This window comes from Ziziphus jujuba, chromosome 1 (assembly GCF_031755915.1).
Source record: "Ziziphus jujuba cultivar Dongzao chromosome 1, ASM3175591v1".
NCBI lineage: Eukaryota > Viridiplantae > Streptophyta > Magnoliopsida > Rosales > Rhamnaceae > Ziziphus > Ziziphus jujuba.
Window position 1 is genome coordinate 44,370,526 of NC_083379.1, and position 23,584 is coordinate 44,394,109.

Below are 23,584 nucleotides of genomic sequence, written 5' to 3' on the forward strand. Positions count from 1 at the left end.
TCTATATAATTATTAAAGAAATATAAATCATACTTATTGTCTATTGCAAGCATGTTTAATATAGTTATTGTTTTAATATACATATTATTCATCCAAATCAACAATTAATCATATAATAGTTAACAATCAAAGGGGAAAAATCTATGTTTTAGTTAGCTAATGAATGGAACAAATTAAAAAAAGGAAAAAAAAAAAAAAGCAAAGTTATTAAAGTAAGGAATATAGAACCAAAAATAAATAAAAAGAGAGAGAATAAAAGCGAAGAGAAGTGATATTATTTTAAAAAATTATGGAAGGGGAAAATTGACATAAAAACTCAGTGTGTTTTTTTTTTTTTTTAAGTATTTATTGATTAATTAGGGAAGAAAGTTTGTTGAATAATACTGTTATAGGCATCGAATTGTTAAAAAGTGACGTGGAAAAGATAATATATACGTTAGTATTTTAGCGTTTGACAAATAAATATCAATTAAATATAGCCAAATAATTTTTTTTTAAAATAAATGTAATATAATACAAGTTAATACGATAATAACATTGTTTTTGAAACAATTTTTTTTGAAAACGATTATTAAAAGCAAAATATAAGTGTTTACGTGGATATCAAACGAAAATAAAATGTTCGAGTGTATACACACTTAAGCAAATGTCGACGATACCGGCGAAAAATCGCCGATTCTATTGGTTGTCGACCACCTCTGACACCGAAAGGGAGGGGAAAAAGTTTCTGTCATGGGTGTCGCCGGATTCGATGGATTTCCCTGGAAACGCAGGAGTCGGTTGGAATTTCGTTTTTTGGATGGATATGGTGGAAATTCAGGTGGAGAAGTCAGCAAGAAGTCGCCGCTGTGAACTGGCAGAGAAGAGAGGGAGGAAGAAGACGAAGGAAGAAAGGATTTCTTTTCCACGTGGGGGGGGAGGAAAGAGAAAAAAATAAATAAATAAATAAATAAAATATGATAATATTTTATAATAAAATAATATAAAATAATAATATGATAATATTATATTATATAAAGGATAATACATGATTTTTTTTATATGTAGTATTTTAATATGTATCTCTTTATTTTTTTTATTTTTTCATCTTAGTGTTTAATTTAATTTTATTTATTTTTTTAATAAATTTGATTTTATCTATTTAAAAATAAATAAATAACATTGTTAGTTTTTTTGTTATATATTATATAAAATTTTAATATATATACTTAATTGGATGAGTATTTTATTATTATTGTATTCTAATTATTGAATTTTTATATTATTTTATTATATTAATTATTTTATATCTCAAAATTTGTATTCTAAATTAAAAATTTACAATTTTCGTAAATTTATCGATATTTCCATCGATATCGACATTTTCATCGATATTTCTATAAATTTATACTTTCGATATTTTCATGGACATCGATATTTTCCTCACGGTATATACAACATAAAAAAGAAATAGAGAGATTCTGAGTGTACTTTTATTCTTTTTTTTTTTTTTTTTTTTTGTAGGTGCCTGTATAATTTTAAGAATATTTTATTACGCGCTTTTTACTACACAAGGACGAAAAAGTGGAAAACATGCGGGCCCAGATTGAAATTGGGCTATGCAGCTCAATCTAAATTTAGTCCGACTTTTAATGTATACAGTCAAATTAATTTGGCATCTACATTCCACTAATTTATATCAACTCAGAAATGACATCGTCTTCGATAATTAAGCCTTTATTTCAACTCAGAAGTTACATCATCATTGATTAGAGAAAAGCCAATCCGACACTTCCATCCAACACATTTCAATAAAAAGGAAAGCAATTTTTATTTTCATTTTTATTCTTAATTTTTCATGAGCTAATTAATTGTGTTTATTTTCTTGAATTGGACCGTGAAAATGAAAGCAAATCTCACCCCACCTTTACAAGAGTAATTTTATCTCTTTTACTAGACACACCTTTTCACCCGTTCTAAGCAACCACTAATGATTATATATATATATATATATATATTCAGGAAACTTTGGTTTCATTTGCTAAAGTTTTGGTTTTTAGTTTTTACTTTTTTACTTAATTGTTGTTGTTTTTTTTTTTTTTTTTTTTTTATATTGTTGAAGTTTGGTAGCATCTTACATAATCATAAATTCAAATAAAAAAAAACATAAAAAAAATTAAATTGAATATAATTCAAAATAATTTTCAACTCGATGTATTTATCATTTTTACTTTTTTAAATTAATAATTAATTAAAATATCTAATAAAATTAATTAACATTTAAAGTAAACAAATTACATACAAATAAGTGAAAAATTGAAAATCAAAAATCAAAATATTAACAAATTGCATTCAAATAAGCAGATAAAATCAAAAAGCAAAATATTACCAAATGAGACCTAAATTTTTGTATATTGGTCATGTTCATAATTAACATTAACAATTTATATATTAAGGGGCGCGCCTTTTGAAGGGGAAACAGTAGTCGTATATAAATCGACTCAAATAAAAGAGTTGGTAAAAGAAGGATATGAAATTGTTGGAAATGCTGGTGATCAATGAAGCGATTCATAATTTCTAATCCAATGTACTGCACTAGTTGAACTTTAATTTACAATTTGGTAAAAAATAAAATTGTCTTGAGTAATGCTAGCTGTGAGCACTTAATTGTTAGTTCAATTCAATAATTCAGTATTAAGATTTTTTATAATGATGCTTAATTAGTATGCATGTTTTAATATTGGTGTTCTTTGTAAGTGTGGAGTGTGGACTATGTTATTTTAATGTTTAAAAAATCATGCTAATGATACTTAAATTTTCGCATGTACACATTTGATATAATATTAGAAGGTCTCCAGTAATGTTATAGAAAGAAAGAGCATGTTGGCTTTGTAGTTTAAACTTTATTCTATTTTTTAAAAAAAATTAAAAATATTTTTTAAACACCCCTGTTTGATCATTATTACCCCAGTGGAAAAAAGAAAAAAAGAAAAAAAAAAAGAAGTGGCAGCAAAATTTTGTTTCCGGAAACTATATCTTCAGAACGTTTTTAGATTGCTGAGAGTGTAGCTGGCTAGTTCGCACCAGCTCATTCTTAAGCTAGCTGTGTAACTTTTTGGTTAAATCCATATATAATGATAAAAGGAAGAGCCACTAGACCAAAACATATAATTTTGTATGCATATATATATATATATATATATATGGGTTTTACTGTATGGACGTTCGGATTTTCAAATTTGCAAATTAAACACGTGTTAAAAATGTTGGGCATATTGTGGTATGTGAGATTAAATTAACGGCTCAAATAGTTTGAAGAAAAAAGAAAGTAAAAAAAATGAATTTCTGAAATTCAAAAAAATTACTATATCGTTTGCCGATGGAGAAGGACTGAAGCTATCATTACTCAATCCGACCATTGGATCACAGATTATAGAACCGTTGTGTACGCTTTAATCTTTATCAAAACCTCTATCCATTGGTTTCAATAGGCAATCTTTGCTCTGGAAGTCACCCAAAGCCAAACCCACTTCCATTTTTGATTTTTGTTGTTGTTGTTGTGTTTTGTTGGTTAGTTGACATTTTCATATGAGGACTAAACTAAATTGAGATGTAGAGTACGTATGTGACTTTGAGGGACGAGATCTTGTAATTCCATGATTGCTGCATTCAATTTTGGATTCATCTTCAATTCAAATTCAATTAAGAGCTATCTAGGTCCAATTCTATTATTCCAATGGGTTTGACCCAATCAGTACAAGTGGCCTAAGACAAAGAAGGAGAAGAAGATAAAAAGGAGTAAGAAGAAGATGAAAATGACGAAGAAGGTGGTGAAAGGAGGAGGGAAGCTTGAAAGCATTTGGTGAGATAGGCGCTAGAGCAGGAGTCGGAGATGCTACCGTGCTATGCTTCCACAGAGCCGTTGTCTCCTCAGCTTTCTTCCTTGAGGATGATGTGTTTGGGCCAGTCCATCAAGGTGTGGGACCTTTAAAACATTCTGGGTCCACCTCTTCCTCCCCATATGATGATTAATGCAATTAAGAGTAGGTAAAAAAAAAAATTAAATAAAAAAATATATTTTTATAATAAAAAATATCTTTTAAAATAATTAAAATAATTAGTAAAATTTTAAAATATTTTCTAATAAATTTTTATTTTTATTTTTATAAATATTATTATTTTATTTTTAATTTTTTATATGAATAATTTATTTTTTAAATATTATAATAGTGATACAGAAAAATATATTACATTCAATTAAATAAATATAATATTAAAATAAAGATTGATTTTGGTTCTCTATATTTGAAGAACCAAACCAACTTTTATATTAAAAAGTCAGAATTAAAAACTTATTAGAATTTTTTTAAATATTATCTCTTTAAAATAAACAGAATGCTACATTTAAAAAAATTCCTAAGGATGTTATAACGCGGTTGAACGGGAGATGTATCTACTCAGCCATGGGGGATGTTAGTTAAATTTAAGGCTTGATTTGGTTGCTGGGATGTGCTTAGAGGCCACATTGACCCCCAGTGGAAAGCGCCAAGCCAGGGCCTTGCTGTCTTCTTGAATTCTCATGGTCGTTCTCTATATATTTTTTTAAAATCATCTGAGCCGTTGATGCATATACAAACAATATCCAACTAATTTGTTTTTCCCAAAAATAAATAAATAAGAGAGGGAGAGCCTGTCTATACTCTCTATTGGATCTTCTGCTGCTTGCGTGTGCGTTCAGAAACAACTTCAATCTAACAACATCTATTCTTATGCTTGACAATCAGGGAAGCAAAAATCGGCGAGACGGTGGAAATGACGGCGACAGTTTCCGTTGTCGACGCCGTCTGACACCGACAGGGGGGCGAAGAAGTTTCTTGCACGCGTGTCATCGATCTGTCGCCGGAATCGATGGAAGTCGACGGAATCATCCATTGTCGGTGAAGATTTCGGGTTTTGGGTGGATAAGGTGGAAAGATCGGCCGGTTGTCGACGGGAAAAGGTGGAAATTTCTGGGATATATCGGCCGGACTGGTTGGGTGTGTGTGTTTGGTGTGTGTTTGGTTGGTGGTAATCGGCCGGGAGAAGAATTGAAGGGGGAAGAGATGGGGGATACACAGAGAGAAGAGAAGAGAAGAGAAGAGAAAGAGGAGAGAAGAGATCGACCGAGAATGGAGAAGTTTGAAGAGATGGCCGGCCGAGAAGAGAGAAGAGGGGAAAGAGAGGGCCGGCCGGAGGGGGGGAAGAGATGGGGGGTTTCACAGAGAGAAGAGACGAGAATAGAAGAGAAGGGAGAGGGCCGAAATTGGGAAATTGGGGTTTTTTTTTTTTTTTTTGGTTGTTATTGGCTTTAAAAAAAAAATTTGAATGAGAGGGTGAGAGCCGAAATTGAAGAAATAAAATGTGAATGATAATGCATGAATGAATGTGCCGAAATGATTGATTATTTGATTTTTTTTTTTTCAAAATATTAATCAAGTAAGATACCGAAAGTATAGGAAAAAAATTTGAAATGAAAAAAAATAATAAGTTTACAGGCTACAGCTGTGAATTCACATGCTCTGACTGAAAAAATAAAAATGACGGAAAGAAAAAATCACCAAGAAATTGCAAAAACAAATAACACAATGAGAGAATTGCGGAAAGAAATAATAAAATAAAGTTATTATAGGCAAGTTCGTTTTTGTTTTTTTTTTAAAAGTACATTCACGAGACAACTATAATTTTGAAGAGGTAAGGAAATGAGTATAGTATAAAAATGTGTGTATAGCACCTCCGCCATATTTTGATGTTTTGAATCCTTCTGTTTCAGCACAAATCATAGAGAGAGTAAACATAAAGCTTCAGAAAAATGAAATTGAGTGCACGCGAAGTTTTTACTGAAGTAATTAGTTTTTAATCTTCTTTTATTTCTTTATTCAACATTTATATTCATAAAAGGAAAAACTTTTAGAAGATCCACGTTAAAAAAAAAAGTCTCAATTCACAATTTCTAGATCCTCAAAAGTAAGCATTTCAATAACAAATATTGTTAAAATTGTGTTTATTATTTAACAATTTCTAATTATTATTGTTATTATTGTTATTAATATTCTTATTATTTATATTATTATTAATATTGTTATTATTGTTAATGTTATTATTATTATTGTTATTTTTTTAATTATTATTGCTATTATATTTATTATCGTTATTAGTATTAATGTTGTTATTATTATTATTAATATTGTTATTATGGTTATTATTCTTCTTCTTATTATTGTTATTATTATTATTGTCATGTTGTCATTATTTATATTATTTTTAATATTGTTATTATTATCATGATTGTTATTAATATTGTTATTATTGTTGATGTTATCATTTTTATTAATATAGTTATTATTATTTCTATTATTAATATTATTATTAATGTTGTTGTTATTGTTGTTTATTATTATTATTAATATTATTATTATTGTTATTTTTCTTCTAATTATTATTGTTATTATATTTATTATCGTTATTAGTATTAATGTTGTTATTATTCTTATTAATATTGTTATTATGGTTATTATTCTTCTTCTTACTATTGTTATTATTATTATTATCATGTTGTCATTATTTATATTATTATTAATATTGCTATTATTATCATGATTGTTATTAATGTTGTTATTATTGTTGATGTTATTATTTTTATTAATGTGGTCATTATTATTTCTATTATTAATATTATTATTAATGTTGTTATTATTGTTGTTTATTATTATTATTAATATTATTATTATTGTTATTTTCCCTCTAATTATTATTGTTATTATATTTATTATCATTATTATTATTAATGTTATTATTATTGTTATTAATATTGTTATTATGATTATTCTTCTTCTTCTTCTTATTGTTATTATTATTATTATTATTATCAAGTTGTTATTATTTATATTATTATTAATATTGTTATTATTATCATGATTATTATTATGTTGTTATTATTGTTGATGTTATTATTTTTATTAATGTAGTTATTATTATTTCTATTATTAATATTATTATTAATGTTGTTATTATTGTTGTTTATTATTATTATTGTTATTTTTCTTCTAATTATTGTTGTTATTATATTTATTATCGTTATTAGTATTAATGTTGTTATTATTGTTATTAATATTGTTATTATGATTATTATTGTTCTTCTTATTATTGTTATTATTATTATTTTTATCAAGTTGTTATTATTTATATTATTATTAACATTGTTATTATTATCATGATTGTTATTAATGGGTTGTTATTATTGTTGATGTTATTATTTTTATTAATGTAGTTATTAATATTTCTATTATTAATATTATTATTGATGTTGTTATTATTGTTGTTTATTATTATCATTAATATTATTATTATTATTGTAATTCTTCTTCTAATTATTATTGTTATTATACTTGTTATCGTTATTATTATTAATGTTGTTATTATTATTATTAATATTGTTATTATTATTGTTTATTAATATTGTTATTATTATTGAAATTATTATTACTTTTATTATTTTTTTACTTGTTATTATTATTATTATTTTTCTTATTCTTATTGTTGTTCTTAATATTATTATTAACTTAATAATTATGTATGATTATTAAAAGGAAAAATGGAAAGTAGTAGCGGAAAAACAGATCCAGCTTGATCACATTGTATTCCAATTAAAAGTAACAAGTTGGTACAATTTGCAAATATTGTAACCATAAAATGCAAAGTGGTGGAATAACAAGATTAAAGTATCATTTAGCACATTCTGATCCAAAAAGTAATGCCAAAAAGTGTCAAGACCCGTCCAGAATTCCTTCCCCGGAACCCTAGACAAGCCCTGATCCCAGGGAAACCTTACCGGACCCTCCAATGGAAAATCCGGCAGAGCCTCCCCTAAGGGATTTACTTACCACAAACTACCTGTACTGAAAACACACTTCTATAAACATCCCCTTATTCCTCCCACAAACTACAAATTGGTTCCATAAATTTCAGCACTTCAGAATAAAACAACAGCAGCAACCCAGTGCATAAAGAACAACTACACGTCCAATACAGTATACAGAGCATTATACAACAAATGTGGAATTTATAAAATGACGGATAAAGAAACAATACAAGTTCAAGAGGAAAAAGGGAAGAAAAACTGCTTGAACCTTCGGCAACGATCTGAGACGTTGGGCTCACCCCGAACAATTAACGTCTCCAACCTGGACCTAGGGGAACGGAATTTAAGAGTGTGAGATGCTAATCATCTCAGTGAGTGACCCTATCTACTATACAATATAATACCACGGTAATACAGTAGATAGATAATAATTAATTGGAAAATAATAATTTCTCTCAAAACCCTTACAATTCTCTCAGTTGGAAAAGTTCCCCTTTTAAAACATTTTCACAAAACCCTTGTACGTACTTCCCAAACACCAAGGAACCAAACGAATTAATAAACAACAAATAAACAAATAAATACCCCAAATATAAATAAACTGCAATAAATTATAGTAAATAATTTTGAACATCTTTAGGGTTTAAAACATTATTTGCAATTTACACCGACGCACCACACCATATACCGGTGATGCCCTCCGATACCCAACGTCCCGAGCACCGACTGGCGGGGGGTTAAAGAGAGAAACCTGCAACGGTCACTTCGGCGTCCCGACAGTACCGCTGCTAAAACCATCAACCCGGCCACGGAGGGGGGCGGCTGTGCACAACAATAACCTTGCCTGCCCACGGTCCAATGGCAACTCACGGGTGAAGTAATAACTGCACGCTAAACCACATAATAACCGCGTGCTACCACGTGTCCATACACCATACACCAGAACACCAATACTGTATGAGTGCGTCTAAAAATAAACATTATTAACCAACCGTACCGTTTTTCAAAATTACCGTGGGAAGTATACCAAATTTTCACAAAACACCATCCCACATATTTTTATTAAATAACCCGGTACGAAACATTGATAACCAACAAACCATAGTTTCCTCGAAGTATGAGATGCAACCATAAAAATACCTCGGGCATAATTTATAAAACTTAAACAAATATTTTCGTAAAATATTTAACCCAATTATGCCCGAAAAATTAATACTGAAAACCACGTACAAATACTACCGAAATACACCTTGCTCATGCAAAATAAATTAAATCACAATATAATTCATAATTAAATCACACCACATGAGCATAATTGAAATACCAATTTAAACATAATTAATTGACCAAAAATGATATAAAATCCAGACACAATCAATTACTGAAAATACTTGCTCATGTGTAATAAATATCATTTAATCACAATAAAATAATAATCGGGAATTTTCTAATGACCCCAAAATTTCATTTAGCACAAATGGATAATTATATATATAAAATAATATTTTTCCCGATTGTATTTAAAATACGCCACATGAGCACGATTTTACAGATATCAAATTAATACCACATAAATACAATTAATTACCCCAAAAATATTTTTAAAGGTGGGTCACTCACCTGGAGCACGCAATTAACCCATGATCCACCACGGGATCAATTCTACGACTCACCGGTGCTCCTAGAACAAAATTCACAGACAGTCAAATAAATTAATATTTTATTCGGGTAAATAATACCCGGTACCCTGGGGGTCAAACACAAACGGTAACCAAAATAGGCGAATGATATACCGAATCGAAGCTCGTGGAACGAGGATCACAAATTCGATCTCCATCGACCCCAATTCCGCTGGAGGTGGCCGGAATTTGGTCGAGAAGCTTCGGCCGGTTTTGATCTTGAGGGATCTTTCAAACGGTGGGGATTTTGGGCAAACTAACCCTGGAAATGGACTCAGAGGGGTCGAAAATAGTGGGATAGAGGTATGGGACAGGCTGGGTTGGTCGGAAACGGCGGCTGGCCGGGAAATTTGGTGGCCGAGATCGCGAGGTGGCGGGCTACACCGGTGGCCGGCGCGTGTAGCATTTTGGGGATTGAAATCCGGCGAAACACCGGTCAAACAGGGAGAGGGAGAGAGTCAAAGGAGAGAGAAAAAGAGAAAGGTGTTGCTGCGTGTTTTTGTCTCTCGGCTCGGGGAAGAAGAAGGAAAGGAAGGGAAAAGAAAAAAGAAAAAAAAGAAAGAAAAAGGTGTTTTCCCACGTGGGGAAAAGAAAAGAAAAAGAAAAAAGAAAAAGAAAAAGAAAAAGAAATAAAAGAAAATTAATTAAATAAAAAATATTATTATTTAAAATAATAATAAAAATAATTTGATTTTAAACATGGTTGACATGTGGTATTTCACCATGGTGACACACGGTCACCTTCATTGAGTCACATGTGGCACATCGTTATGCGTGTAAAAATAATATTAAAATAATACAGTATTTGAAAAACTCTACAGGTCCATAACTTTCAAACCACATGTCCAAATCGGACGTGCCGCTAGTCTACGGACTCGTATCGACGAGCACTTCACAACCATGCATGAGTCAACGCTCAACCTTGCATGAATAAAAAGTCAACTCTGGCACCCCTTGGACAGTTTGGACCTCAACTTATTTTGTTCATAACTTTCAAACCGTAGCTCCGTTTTCAACGTGCTACCAGTCTACGAACTCGTGCCAACGTGTACTTCGTAACGGTACCTCAGTCAACCTAGAATTCCAACCGGAACAAAAAGTCAACTTTTGACCCCTTCGGTCAACGGTCAACGGTCAACAGTCAACCTCGGTCAACGTGCAAAAATTCCGACATGGTTCGGGACGGGGTGTTACAAAAAGTGCCCCAATTACCTCCAGAAGTGAAAAAAGAGATTTACCATTATTTGAGGAAGAAAGAACATGCAAAATTGAAAAAAAAGACAACGGAGGAAGATATTCGTAATGAATTACAGGGTAACTTAGCTCCATCTCGGAGTAATTATGATGATGGTGATGATGATGATGATGATAATGATGATATATGTATATATCCAGTAGATATGCATCCTGATGAAAGAGACTCATATAAAGCTGCAGTCTGTGCATCTAAACAAGACAGATGGGAAGAAGAACAAGGAAGGAACTTTGTTAACTCTAGAAGTCAAGGATCAGGGTCTTCTCGAGAGGGTGGTAGTCAACCATGTGCTCAATTTCGTCGTGCAACAAGTGTGAGGGAGCCCATTCATAGACAACAATCTCAACAATTTTCTCCAGTTGTACTTGCACCTTCGTTGTATAAGTCATCCGATGCAAAACAAAAAAATATAAAAGATGTGTTGACAAAAGGTGGTATGAAAACACATTGGGAAGACTAGTAGCAAAGTTCTTTATTTATGATAATGTCTCACCTGCAAAGGCAAAATCGCACAATTTCAAAAACATGATCGTTGGTGCTCAACAATCAGGTATGGGAGTTCAAATTCCATCTCCATATGAAATTAAGAAAAAATATCTAGACATGGAATATAAAGAGATGCAACAGCATATTGAAAAGTTTAAAGAAAGCTGAAAGACATATAGTTGTACAATTATGTGCAATGGATGGACAGGACCTACTAAGCTGTCCATATTGAATTTTATAGTCTATTGCAAAGGGTCATCAGTATTTCTTAAGTTAGTTAATGCCTCAGATAAAATAAAAAACTATAAGTATATATACAAACTTTTGGAGAATGTTATCAATGAAGTGGGCAAGAACAATGTTGTGCAGGTAGTCATGGATAACAGTTCTGCATTCGTAAAGGCTGGTAAGAAATTGATGACACAGTACAACTTGTATTGGACACCATGTGCTGCGCATTGTATTGATCTTATATTTGAGGATATTGGAAAGCATGAAAGTATTGCAAGGATCATTTAGCGTACAAGAATGATAACCAATTATATTTATAATTATAATTGGTTACTTTCTTTAATGTGAGATATATGCAAAGGAGACATCATTCGACCAGGAGCAACAAGATTTGCAACAAACTATATTGCTTTAAATAGTTTCCTTAAAAAGAAAGCTTCTCTAAAACAAGTCTTTACAAGCGATGCATGGGCTGAGCATCAATTGAGTCGAACAAAAGCAGGTAAAGAAGTGGAGAAACTTATCCTTGATAATCATTTTTGGGATTCTGTTACTCACGTTGTTAATTTGTATGGGCCATTATATAATATTTTGCAAATTGTTGATGCTGAGTTTATACCTACGATGCCAATATTGTATGATTGTTTTCAAAAAATGAGATATGCAATCAATAACCAAAGAGAAATTCAGTGGGTTATGGGCATCATAAATGCTCAATGGGACAATACACTTTCTCATCCTCTCCATATGGCTGGTAATTTTATGTCAATTACTTATTATTAATTAATATTTTGTCTTATAATTTATATATTAGATTTAATTTTTATTATTATTTTGTAGCATAGTTTCTGAATCCACGGTTCCAGTATAAAGAAGGAATTGGCACTGATTCAGATCTTGTACAAGCTTTTCATGATGTCTTTGCAGCATTATATCCAAATTCGGATCGTATATCTCAATTTGGAAATGAAGTAAGATTTTGTTTATTATTTTTTTTTAACTAACATAGTAATAACATTTTTTATAATTTTTTTCATTTTTACATATAGATAATATGCTTTAGAGATTCACGAAAAGGGTTTGGTAATCGTGCAACAATTGCCGTCCGGGCAAAAATGATACCTGGTATGTGCATTTCAATTACTTGTTATAAAAAAATGTGCTTAATATCAAAAATTTTATTAATAATTAAAATTTTTTTAAAATTTAATATATTTTGATTTATAATGTTGAAATATACAACTGAATGGTGGACAATGTATGGTAATAGCACCCCAACACTCAGAAAATTGGCAATGCGTATTTTGTCACAAACTGTATCATCATCAGCATGCGAGCGTAATTGGAGTACCTTCGTTTTAATACACACAAAACAACGAAATAGACTCGCATATGAAAAGCTTCAGAAATTGGTTTTTTGCTACTATAATATGAAATTGAGGATATGTGATATGGAATTAACAAATCAACCGCAATTAGATTCTGATTATTTGGATCTTCTTGAAATTGGAGCTGACCCTGGTGAAGATAAAGATAATCCTATTATCCAATGGGTTAAGAATTCACACTTAGATGATGATGAAGGCAATCCAGATCCTCGAGTTGCAATGCATGCTTCACAATTAGGGATAAATGTTGAGAATGTTATTGCTGAAGAAGTTATGAGCAGTGATAGTGGAGGAAATTATTCGTTTGAAGTAGTGACAAGGCCTTCAACTAGACGATTTAGTCCTCGTGTAGAAACATTTGGTGGTGGTTATTCTCAACTAAATGAATATGAGGATGAAGATGATGATGATGTTGTTGATCTTGATGATGATGATGATGATGACGACAACGATGATGACGGTGGCGGTGGTGGTGGTGGTGGCAATAAAGGAGGAGGATATAATATAGGTGGAGGTGGGAGTGGAACATACTATCGAGAACCAAGCCAACAACTATTAAGCCCATTTACTGGTGAAAATCAATATACACATGCAACATAGGATTTTGATCATGGAGCTCAAACAGCAGGCACTGGTTCAAGAAGGCATTATGGCACTTCGATGATGAATTATTATGATGAAGATTATCTTTCTAACTCTTTGGATGCAATGAATTTAAATACACAAGTTAATTCTCAATCTGGAAATTCTGATATTCCAATTGTGTATCCAATTGGTCAAATGAGCTCACATAATCCTCACAGAGATTACAATGTTGATATCTTCAATCATCCCATGTCTCAAAATGAATGTTACACTCCTCATTGGATAAATCCACACTATCCTCTACTTGGACAATTGGTTGGAATTGATAGAGAAAGATATACTTGGCACATCTACAATTACATGGAAAATTTCTCTAATATGATGAGTTGGAATGCCTATTGTTATACATGTGAAACATCAAGATATGATCATCAATTTGAAGAACCAAGGAATTCTTTTTGGTATTAATAATGTATTAGGGATTATATTTGAGAATTTCTTGTATCTTATTATTATCTGTTAAATTTTCTATATTTTGGTGTGAATTAACTTTATATTTTATTCACTTATAAATAATTTATTATATTTATAGAATATTTTATGATTATTGTATTCTAATTATTGTATTTTTATATAATTTTATTATATTAATTATCTCATATATAAAAAATTATATTCTAAATTAAAAATTTACAGTTTCCATAACTTTATCGATATTTCCATCGATATCGACATTTCTATCGATATTTCTGTAAAATCATACATTCGACATTTTCATCGACATCGATATTTTCTTCACTGCTAACAATATCTATTATGCATATCAAACAATATCTAGCCAATTTGTTTTCACCAATTAAAAAAAAAAAAAAAAGGGGGTGGCGGGGGGGTTGGGGGGGGAGGGACAGCTAGTCTGTTCTCTGTTGGACCTTCTGCTGTTTGCTCGTGCATTCAGAAACAACTTCAATCTAATTTGCCTTTCTTGTTTTTGTTTTTAATAGGAACAACTTCAACTTTGTATTAGTCTGAAAGAGAAAGAAAAACTTCACTTCGATGTTGCTACCCGTGCGGTGACTTCTATCACCCTCGTTCTCAAACCCAAAAAAAATATATATGTATATGGCCACGCGAGGTCTGGCCCATCCCCATCCCAACATTGGATCCTTCAGTTAAGATTCATTTCTACCGTGTGTTCGGATATAAATTTGACCCTGACAACATTATAAAAATTTATTTTTTTACATATTTTTTTAACAATAATAATAGTATATACAAAAAAATAACCATTCATTTCTGTTACAAAAAATGGAGGAACCATCCTTCCATATATATATATTATATGTATAAACATTTTATTTCTAAGGTAACTTTATTCAGAAAGTTTTGACTTAAAAAGGCCAAAATAAGCATTTGTAAAGGAATTAAGTAAGATTACTTGTTTAATGATAAATTTATCATGTCCACATCATGAAGCTGTAGATCGGGGACATATGTCCATGACTTTTCCATTTTAAAGTAAAAATTATTATAAGCCAATTTATAAAAAAATAATATAATAAAACATAAATAAAGAACAACACTTTTCCTAATGACTATGGTGCAGTCTCCCTGTGCATAAAATTTCATTTTGTAAAAGAATATATAAAATTTAATCTCAAGGAAATTCAAGCTAGCACTAAACGAACGAAATTAAATTAAAAACCATCTTCCCAAACCAAAGAAAAAAGAAGAAAATTTTATTCTTTCTCAATAAAAATAAAAAATAAAAAATAATAAAAAGATTGAAGTTATCAAGAAATGAAATCAAATCCTCGATCGGTAAAAGTAAATCTGCTTATTTTTATTTTTATTCTTTTTATTTTTATGGTAATAAATTAAAAATCAGGCAGGTAGCGTCGAAAGAAACACATGAATATGACGTCAAATTGTTAGATAAATGACATGATAAAACATTCCTCGGGTCCTCTCACCTCTAAAAATAAATAAAAATAAAAGAAGATAAATTTTTTTTTACGGCATATACCAGATTTATCATAGAGATATCACATGTGGGGCTATAATTAGCTTCAAAATATCCTATCGTATCCAGAGGCTCTAGCATTTTCAGTAGTAAACAGCTATATTACTGTACGATTCCCCTTATCGCTTTTGTTCCATTCATTGTCAATTTCACCGATAATAATAACCGGTCCCTCTGTTAACAGCAGTCACGGCCATTCGAAACAAAATAAACGTGTGGTTAATTCATTTTCAGCTTAATTTTATGTTCTGTCACCAAAAATCGATACATTATATATCAAGGTCTTTTATTTTGATGTAAAAGTAATGTTTTACAGATATTTGTGGAGGATAAATTAATTTACGATATACGATTGTCGAAGTCAGTGTATCTGAATTCGAAAAAATAACAATAGAAATAAAGTATAACGAATATTTCATTGATATTATAAACCTATTTAATTGAATTTATCTTTTTCAATATAGATAATCATAATATCTTATATATATATATATATATATATTATGATGAACTTAATTATTATAAAAATATTATCCATTTAAGTAATAAGCATATGCTAGATGATAATTCCCTTTCTCTATGTACTATATAAGATAACACCTAAAACAATTTGCTGTATTAATTTACCCTTTTATAAAAATGAGGTATATATATATATATATATATATAAATATATACAGTCCGTCTATGATGCGGACGGTTTTCATGCGAACTGCAGTATTGGTGATAATTTTTTATAGTATTGATGACGATTTTCTAAAAATCGTCATCAATACTATAAAAAATTATCACCAATACTGCGATACTCATGCAGATCGTCCTCATTATAAAATTTCCATTTAAATGTATATCTCATTGGTAGAGATCACAGCTTCACATATCAACTGGACTAAAAGTAATTAATTAGAGTTTGCAAATTGAAATGGCTGTTTTTTCCAAGAGTAGTACACACTATTCGACAGAGATATTCAATTTTGGGTGCAATGTATATATCCATTTTGCTTTTTAATCCATTATTCTAACATATCTTATATAATATGTATATGCACATATATGCTGATTATGAGTTTGTTACTGCTCATGATTAACACCGACTGTAATATTCTTTTCTTCAATCAAAACTGACCCTTCAATGTGTTTGCCTCCTTGGAAAAACTATAAGCAACGTCATAGGATCGCTTAATTTTTTCCCTTTTTCGCATCGTTCATCATCCAAATATGCAGGCACTTTCAAAGGTCCACATGATTAACAAGTGCACTTTATTTGTATACCATTTTTTATTGAATAAATTTCCGATCATATATTAGTAATTAATTTTATTTCTGTTAATGTGTATATAATATATTAATCATTATTCAGTTTGTCTCTCTCAACATAAATTTGAGATTTTAATAGAAATTACATTTAAATTCAAGCCGACCTAGTCGAATCACATTTGGAATTTATTGATAGGACAATGTCATTTCCAAAAATTAATTATCATCTGTGATATATACCATATTTGTGAAATAATGAAATCATGCGCTATTTTAATTAATTATCTAGCTAGGCCCCACCATGACCAACTCACCGACGATAGTTACCATGGCATAGCCTCGCTAAAGTCTATATAAGAAAGCCAATTGCCCAGTTCAAAAGTAACAAAAATTAATATATATAATTCTCTCTTGGGAGTAATTGTAAAAAAAAAAAAAAAGTATGGGAATGTTACCACTGTTCTTGACTTTCTTTGTTGCCATATTCGCGGTGACATCCAAAGGTTCAGAGGATTCAATCGCACACCAAATCCACCTTCTCCGGCCACAATCCGGCTCCGGCGGCGGCCGTATTCCTGGACTTTCATGCCTGAGTTGGCGGCTTGGTGTGGAAACTAACAATATAATCGGGTGGTCAACGGTTCCTGAGGCATGTGAAGGGTATATAGGCCACTATGTACTTGGCAGCCAGTACAGGAAAGACTCCAAAGTTGTTACTGATGAAGCTATTGTTTATGCTAAGAGCCTCAACCTTACTAAGGACGGCAAAGATTTATGGGTCTTTGATATCGATGAGACTTCACTTTCCAACCTTCCTTATTATGCTCACCATGGATTCGGGTACGTACGTGCATATACTCAAACAAAACTACTTCTTCTTCTTCTTCTTTTTCTTAAAAAAAAATAATAATAATGCTAAAGTAATTAAAAACCAAGAATCACTTCAGATCTTCGGTTCCATCATGATTATTATTAATATTATTTTTTTATGAAAACCAATGGCTTTGTTTTTTTTTTGTTTTTTTCTTTTTTATTGAAAAAAAAAAGAAAAAGTGTTTGAGATTGTGACATTTCTTTTTTTTTGGGTGAAAGTTTGAGATTGTGACATGCATACATATATATATATATATATATATAATATGTATTTCCGTGGTTCATAATACTAATATCGGTGATATGGATATTCACCAAAAAAAATATATATATTGGTGATAGGGATGATGTATGCATATATTTGATGAATAAGACATCCACTCTCGGAGGAGAAAAACTTATCTTTAAAAAAACATAATGTCCGGCAGATCAATAGAATAAAATTACATATATTTATATATATGGTTATTAATTATATATATATATATATATGTATATATATTTGGAGAAATAGTGATTAATTATATTTGAAAAACAATAATAATTTGCAGGGTGGAGCCGTACAATGCCACTCTCTTCAATAAATGGGTCCTGACCGGTAAAGGCTTAGCTTTGCCAGACAGTCTTGGGCTCTATAACAAGTTGCTGAGCCTTGGAATTAAGATTGCCTTCATCACAGGGAGACCTGAAGATCAAAGAAATGTCACAGCCACCAATCTCAAAAATGTTGGATTTCACAGCTGGGAGAAGCTGATCCTCAAGTAATATAAACCCATCAAACTTACCTTAATTTACTTTCATTTATTACTTTTACCACTATATGCGTTTCTATTCAATTTTGAAAATAGTATATACATGGATCTTTCATCTAATAACCTTCTTTTAAAGACAAGGTTTAAAAATCACCTCCATTTTCAAAATTTATAATTTTATGCTTTTTTTTTTTTTTTCTAATCCAAAAAATGCCCTTTAAAACAGAGAGTATACCCAAAAAAAAAAAAAAAGTTTTTTTTGGCCGAATTCGAAATTTTCTAAACCATTTGATATGTGAAATAGAGAATAAAATGCCACAAATTTCAAGTATAAAACAAAGAATTTTTTTTTTTTTGTTCCCAATAAGATTCAATTAGGAGAAAGTGCACTTCTCCGTTTTGGCATATGAGTTCGAAAATTTCAAATGTCATGAAAAAATCCAATGGTCAATGGCGTTTTGGTCAAAATAGAATTAGAAATTATAAGTTTAAAAAATGAATGTTATTTTTCAATTTTATCTTTGAAGAAGGGTTATGAGGTCAAATTTCTCATTTATTATATATATCTATATGTTTGATCAGAAATTTCTCATTTATTACACGTGCGTAATAACATAAAAGTATTAAAAAAAAAACCTAGATGCCAATTGAAACAGGCCATGTAGTTACCTGACATGATATATATATATATATATATATACATATTTTGATATATTATTAATTATTACGATTGAAGTATGATAATTATGGATAAATTTTAGTAATATTCTCCAAAATATCCATTGATTATTTATGAACGAAATCAAGCTAAGGATAATGTATGATATTTTTGGTTGTTGAAGATAAATATTGATGACAATATTATTATGGTTGGCACTTATCAGGGGATCTTCTTATAAAGGAACAACAGCCGTTGTGTACAAATCTGCTCAGAGAGAAAACTTGGAAGAGAGTGGATATAGAATTGTTGGCAACATTGGAGATCAATGGAGCGATCTTTTGGGGACACATGTCGGCAAAAGAACTTTCAAATTGCCCGATCCCCTCTACTACATTAGTTGAATTCTCATTTTTTATTTACCATTTTGGCCAAAAATGAGATGCCTAATACTTTGCTATACGTTAGCAGTTTTTATTTCAATTGGTCAATTATCAAGATTCAGATTTCTTGCTGGCTAATTAATGTCTTTAATTGTACTATTTAATATTTGAACTTTGAAGGATTAAAAGTTAATTTGGTTCGTTTTCTAAAGTCAAAAGTTCTTTGTAAATTAGGCCCCATTGTTTGAATTAATCAAGTTTCTTTTCAAGAAAATAAAAATAAAGCAAAGTACGATTGATATCATTCACCATTAGTTTTACAGAGGGTAATTAAACCGTAAAAAGTAATCGAACTATCATCATTTTAAAGTTCATCCACGATAAAACCCATGAAGTTTATCTTCTTCTTTTTTTTTATTTGGTTAATTTTAAAGTTTATTGCTTTTATGAATTCTCTTCAAGCTTCTTAAAAATCTTGGCTTTTTTTAGTACCCCTATCATTTTCAATCATTTTTTTGTTCGCTTATATAGTTGGGCATTGAATTAGTCTTCTAGTCTTCTTTTGGAATTATTTCAATGCATTATTTTTAGGCAGAAAAATATTATTTAAGTGCAAGACTAGTTTTTGTTAAAAACCAATATGTATCCTTTTATTTTATTTTTTAATCTGTCAAGGCTTTTTCGGGTGTGAATTGACATAAATAAATGGCTACTAATTATTAAAAAATAAAATAAAATATAACATTCTATTTTGACTACAAGATAAATTATAACTTTTTATTTGCAATTTATTTTGAACGCAATTCACCAAAAAAAAAAATTAAAAAAAAAATAATCTGACAGCATATAAAGCATCTTAAATTCTCTGTTGTTGAAAAATAAAATAATGATATTATGACTCAACTCATTACCTCACGCTGGCACCACGTGAGCGAAATTCAGCGCTTTGAAGTTTCAGTACCACGTGTCCACACGTCCGGTACAAGCATTCAAATGCAAAACTACTCTGCTATGGTCTCTCTCTCTCTCTCTCTCTCTCTAAATCTGAATCGTAAACGAAGGCGAACGTGAACGGCACTCATTCAATCATGTTGGAAGATATACGGCTGAGATAGAATCACCGACTCACCCTCATCGTAACGGTCCTCTACTCACTTGGCCCCATCCCCAACCCGCACCATTATTCCTCTTTTTCTCTTTTTAAGCCACCTATTTATTCCTCGCTTCTGTGAAACCAGAAACGAGAAAAGTTATCACACGACACAACACAACACAACGTCCAGGACAGAGACCAAAAAAAAAAAAAAAAAAAAAAAAGGTATATAAGACGAAGATCAACGGTCGAGATTGAGTAACAAAAATGTCGTGGCAAACCTACGTTGATGAGCATCTCATGTGCGATATCGAAGGCCAACATCTCACCGCCGCGGCCATCATCGGCCACGACGGCAGTGTGTGGGCCCAGAGCTCCACTTTCCCTCAGGTTCTTTTCTCCCCTTTTTTTCCTTTTTATTTTTTTGCTATTTTTTCTGATTTAATGTTTATGGCCGTTTTATTAATCTGATTGGATCTGCATGGTTCTTTCTTTCTTTCTTTTTTCTTTTTTCTTCCTTCATTTTCTATATAATGTGATTTGGTTTTTGATCCATTTGGTGGATTTGATTTGAAAACTACGCGATCCGAATTGTCTTGCCCCGTGAAAATTGTCTTCTTGATAACAGAAGCATCAACGTTCTTGTGAAACCAATTCGTAAATAAATTCATTAATTATAACATCTTTTCCTCCATTATTGTTTATTGGAAATGCCATTGATTCTTCAGGATCTGTCTGAATTTCTTTTTCCCGATCGATATATATTATACTTATACGAATTCATTTATAATTTCGAAACCATTGGTTGCCGAGAAAGAATATGTTACATGTCTGTTTCAATTTTGTTGGACAACAGCACCATGGTGGTGATTAAGATTATTATCTAATTCGGACTGATACAAGTTATTAAATTAGTGCTGAACTATATGCATTTGGTGTACTTTAATGCGCGGACAATATTCAAACAGATTGTTAGCATCCTATGCTTTTCGAGCAAACTTTTGTAACCTAATTATCATTTTTCTTTTATATTGCTTCTTGCTTGTTGCAGCAATGGTGATGAGTTTTTGTTTTTTTTTTTTTCTCCCCTGTTTATTTGACAGTTTAAACCTGAAGAAATTTCTGCAATCATGAAAGATTTTGATGAACCTGGGTCTCTTGCCCCAACTGGATTACATCTTGGTGGCACAAAATACATGGTTATTCAGGGAGAGCCCGGAGCTGTTATTCGCGGAAAGAAGGTTATGAATTAATTATTACAATGTTATTCTTAGTTGTTCTTGGATTTAATATATGTAAAGCTGTTATGCTTTCACGACTATCTGTTAAAAGGGGATATCACTACTTTCCAAGCATCTTAAAGAAATGGATATATCAATGTCAGTTGTCTATTATCTCTATGTGCATATGCGTGTTTGTGAGTGTCATCTGGTTCTCTCTACTTATGGTAATTATCCTGATTCATGTGTGTCTGTATATACATTATTTGTCATGTATAACTTGCTTTACTTCTAGAATGTATCCATATGTTGGAATATCGTGTATTATCCCTGCATGAACTTCGGTTGGGTTGCGCAAAAGTTATTTAGAAAATATAGAGTATCAGTTACATATTAGTGTTTTCCAGTACTGGCTTTCATGATTGTTTCACCTTTATGACTTTCAAGAATCTTACTTAACCAGCAAATCCACCTGGTAACGTTCCTTCTGTTGCAGTCAACCTTCTACCTTTTGATTTGATTAATCCTAGCTATGGAGCATCGAATCTGATGTTTCGTTACAAGGAATATTTTGGAGCCTTATAATTCCACTTGCGGTCCACATCTAACAACACCCTTTCTTTCCTTCTTCTTCTTTTTTTTATTTTTTTTCCTTTTTTTTTTTTTGGGGTTTAAGGTGGTGTACTTTCACTTCAAAAACAATCTTGTGCACATGCTTCACACACACACATAGGTGCATGCCAGGTTGCATATGCTTTTTCTCTTACAAAGTTTTGCCAGCGAACTGTCCCTCCACAAATGGGTGTCCTTTATGAATTATGAGCTTATATGAACAGTTGCAACCTCTTAATTATGCACTTTTGCTTTTTCCATTTGCCGCTTTGATGTTAAGCATACAGTTGAAATTTGATATGATTTTCATTTGTGCTGCAGGGCCCCGGTGGTGTCACTGTGAAGAAAACCGGCCAAGCTCTTGTTTTCGGGATATATGATGAGCCTATGACTCCAGGACAATGTAACATGGTGGTTGAGAGGTTGGGAGATTACCTGATTGATCAGGGCCTGTAGATCATCTCAACCTTGTGGTTTCCATATTTGAATTTTTTCCTGTTTTGGGCTTGGATCGTCTTCCTGCTATGACCTTAAAACTTGCACTAGAGTTGTTCCGGAAAATAACTGTGTGCGGACAGAAGCGGTGATTATTATCTTAGGGTTGTTTATTTCTTCAATTTTTGTTGTTCCTAAATTTGTGTATTTATTTACCATACCAACCACTCTTATTGAGTCTGCAGTTTTTTATTTTTATTTTTTTCCCTGAATTTTGAGTATCCTCGGATGTGGTTTATGTTAAATTATCTACAAAGTGTTATTTTTTGGGAGGCTTAAATGAAATGATCTTGCATAATAATAACTATGTAATATGAGTGCCAATGAAATTTACATTACATGAAAGTAGGATTTTTCTTTCAAGTTCCGGAATCATATTTTAGACATGTATACAGAGATGCTGGCATAGGGGGTGTAAGGAATTGAAAATGAAAGAATTTCCCTTCTCTATGGTAGAAGGGAGACTCTGTAATAATCGAGATTTAAAAGTAAAAATACACCAGTGCTACAGTGCATACAAATATCCTGTTTTGATCGGTTGGTCCCTGTTTTCAAAAAATGAATTCCTTAAAATTTCTAGTTTTATTCTGAGTTTGAACAGGAAAGGGCCAAATCCTCGAACAAACATGTGTTTGAAATTTTCAATAAAATAAAAATCTGGTTCTCCAAATACACAAATTTGTGCTGCCTGTTATTATATATGGTGTGTACATTGTTATAC

General features: G+C 31.0%; 2 protein-coding genes across 2 annotated transcripts; both read left to right on the forward strand.

The window, feature by feature from the left end:
- Positions 1 to 17,158: 17,158 nt before the first annotated feature.
- On the forward strand, positions 17,159 to 19,747 carry LOC107435340 (acid phosphatase 1). Its single transcript, XM_016046927.4, has 3 exons — positions 17,159 to 17,617; positions 18,202 to 18,411; positions 19,287 to 19,747. Exons 1-3 carry the CDS (start codon positions 17,220 to 17,222, stop codon positions 19,462 to 19,464), a joined length of 786 nt encoding a protein of 261 aa, XP_015902413.3. The 5' UTR covers positions 17,159 to 17,219; the 3' UTR covers positions 19,465 to 19,747.
- Positions 19,748 to 20,672: 925 nt separating this feature from the next.
- LOC107435040 (profilin-4) lies at positions 20,673 to 23,175 on the forward strand. The gene is made up of 3 exons (XM_016046580.4): positions 20,673 to 20,926; positions 21,640 to 21,777; positions 22,690 to 23,175. Exons 1-3 carry the CDS (start codon positions 20,804 to 20,806, stop codon positions 22,822 to 22,824), a joined length of 396 nt encoding a protein of 131 aa, XP_015902066.1. The 5' UTR covers positions 20,673 to 20,803; the 3' UTR covers positions 22,825 to 23,175.
- The last annotated feature ends 409 nt before the right edge of the window (positions 23,176 to 23,584 follow it).

What these genes read in the sequence shown, in the direction of transcription:
- LOC107435340 (XM_016046927.4), top strand. Translation starts at nt 17,220, where the DNA reads ATGGGAATGTTACCACTGTTCTTGACTTTCTTTGTTGCCATATTCGCG. An exon ending in TATGCTCACCATGGATTCGG is followed by an intron (nt 17,618 to 18,201) that starts GTACGTACGTGC and finishes AATAATTTGCAG; the next exon opens with GGTGGAGCCGTACAATGCCA. An exon ending in TGGGAGAAGCTGATCCTCAA is followed by an intron (nt 18,412 to 19,286) that starts GTAATATAAACC and finishes GGCACTTATCAG; the next exon opens with GGGATCTTCTTATAAAGGAA.
- LOC107435040 (XM_016046580.4), top strand. Translation starts at nt 20,804, where the DNA reads ATGTCGTGGCAAACCTACGTTGATGAGCATCTCATGTGCGATATCGAA. An exon ending in AGAGCTCCACTTTCCCTCAG is followed by an intron (nt 20,927 to 21,639) that starts GTTCTTTTCTCC and finishes TTTATTTGACAG; the next exon opens with TTTAAACCTGAAGAAATTTC. An exon ending in CTGTTATTCGCGGAAAGAAG is followed by an intron (nt 21,778 to 22,689) that starts GTTATGAATTAA and finishes TTTGTGCTGCAG; the next exon opens with GGCCCCGGTGGTGTCACTGT.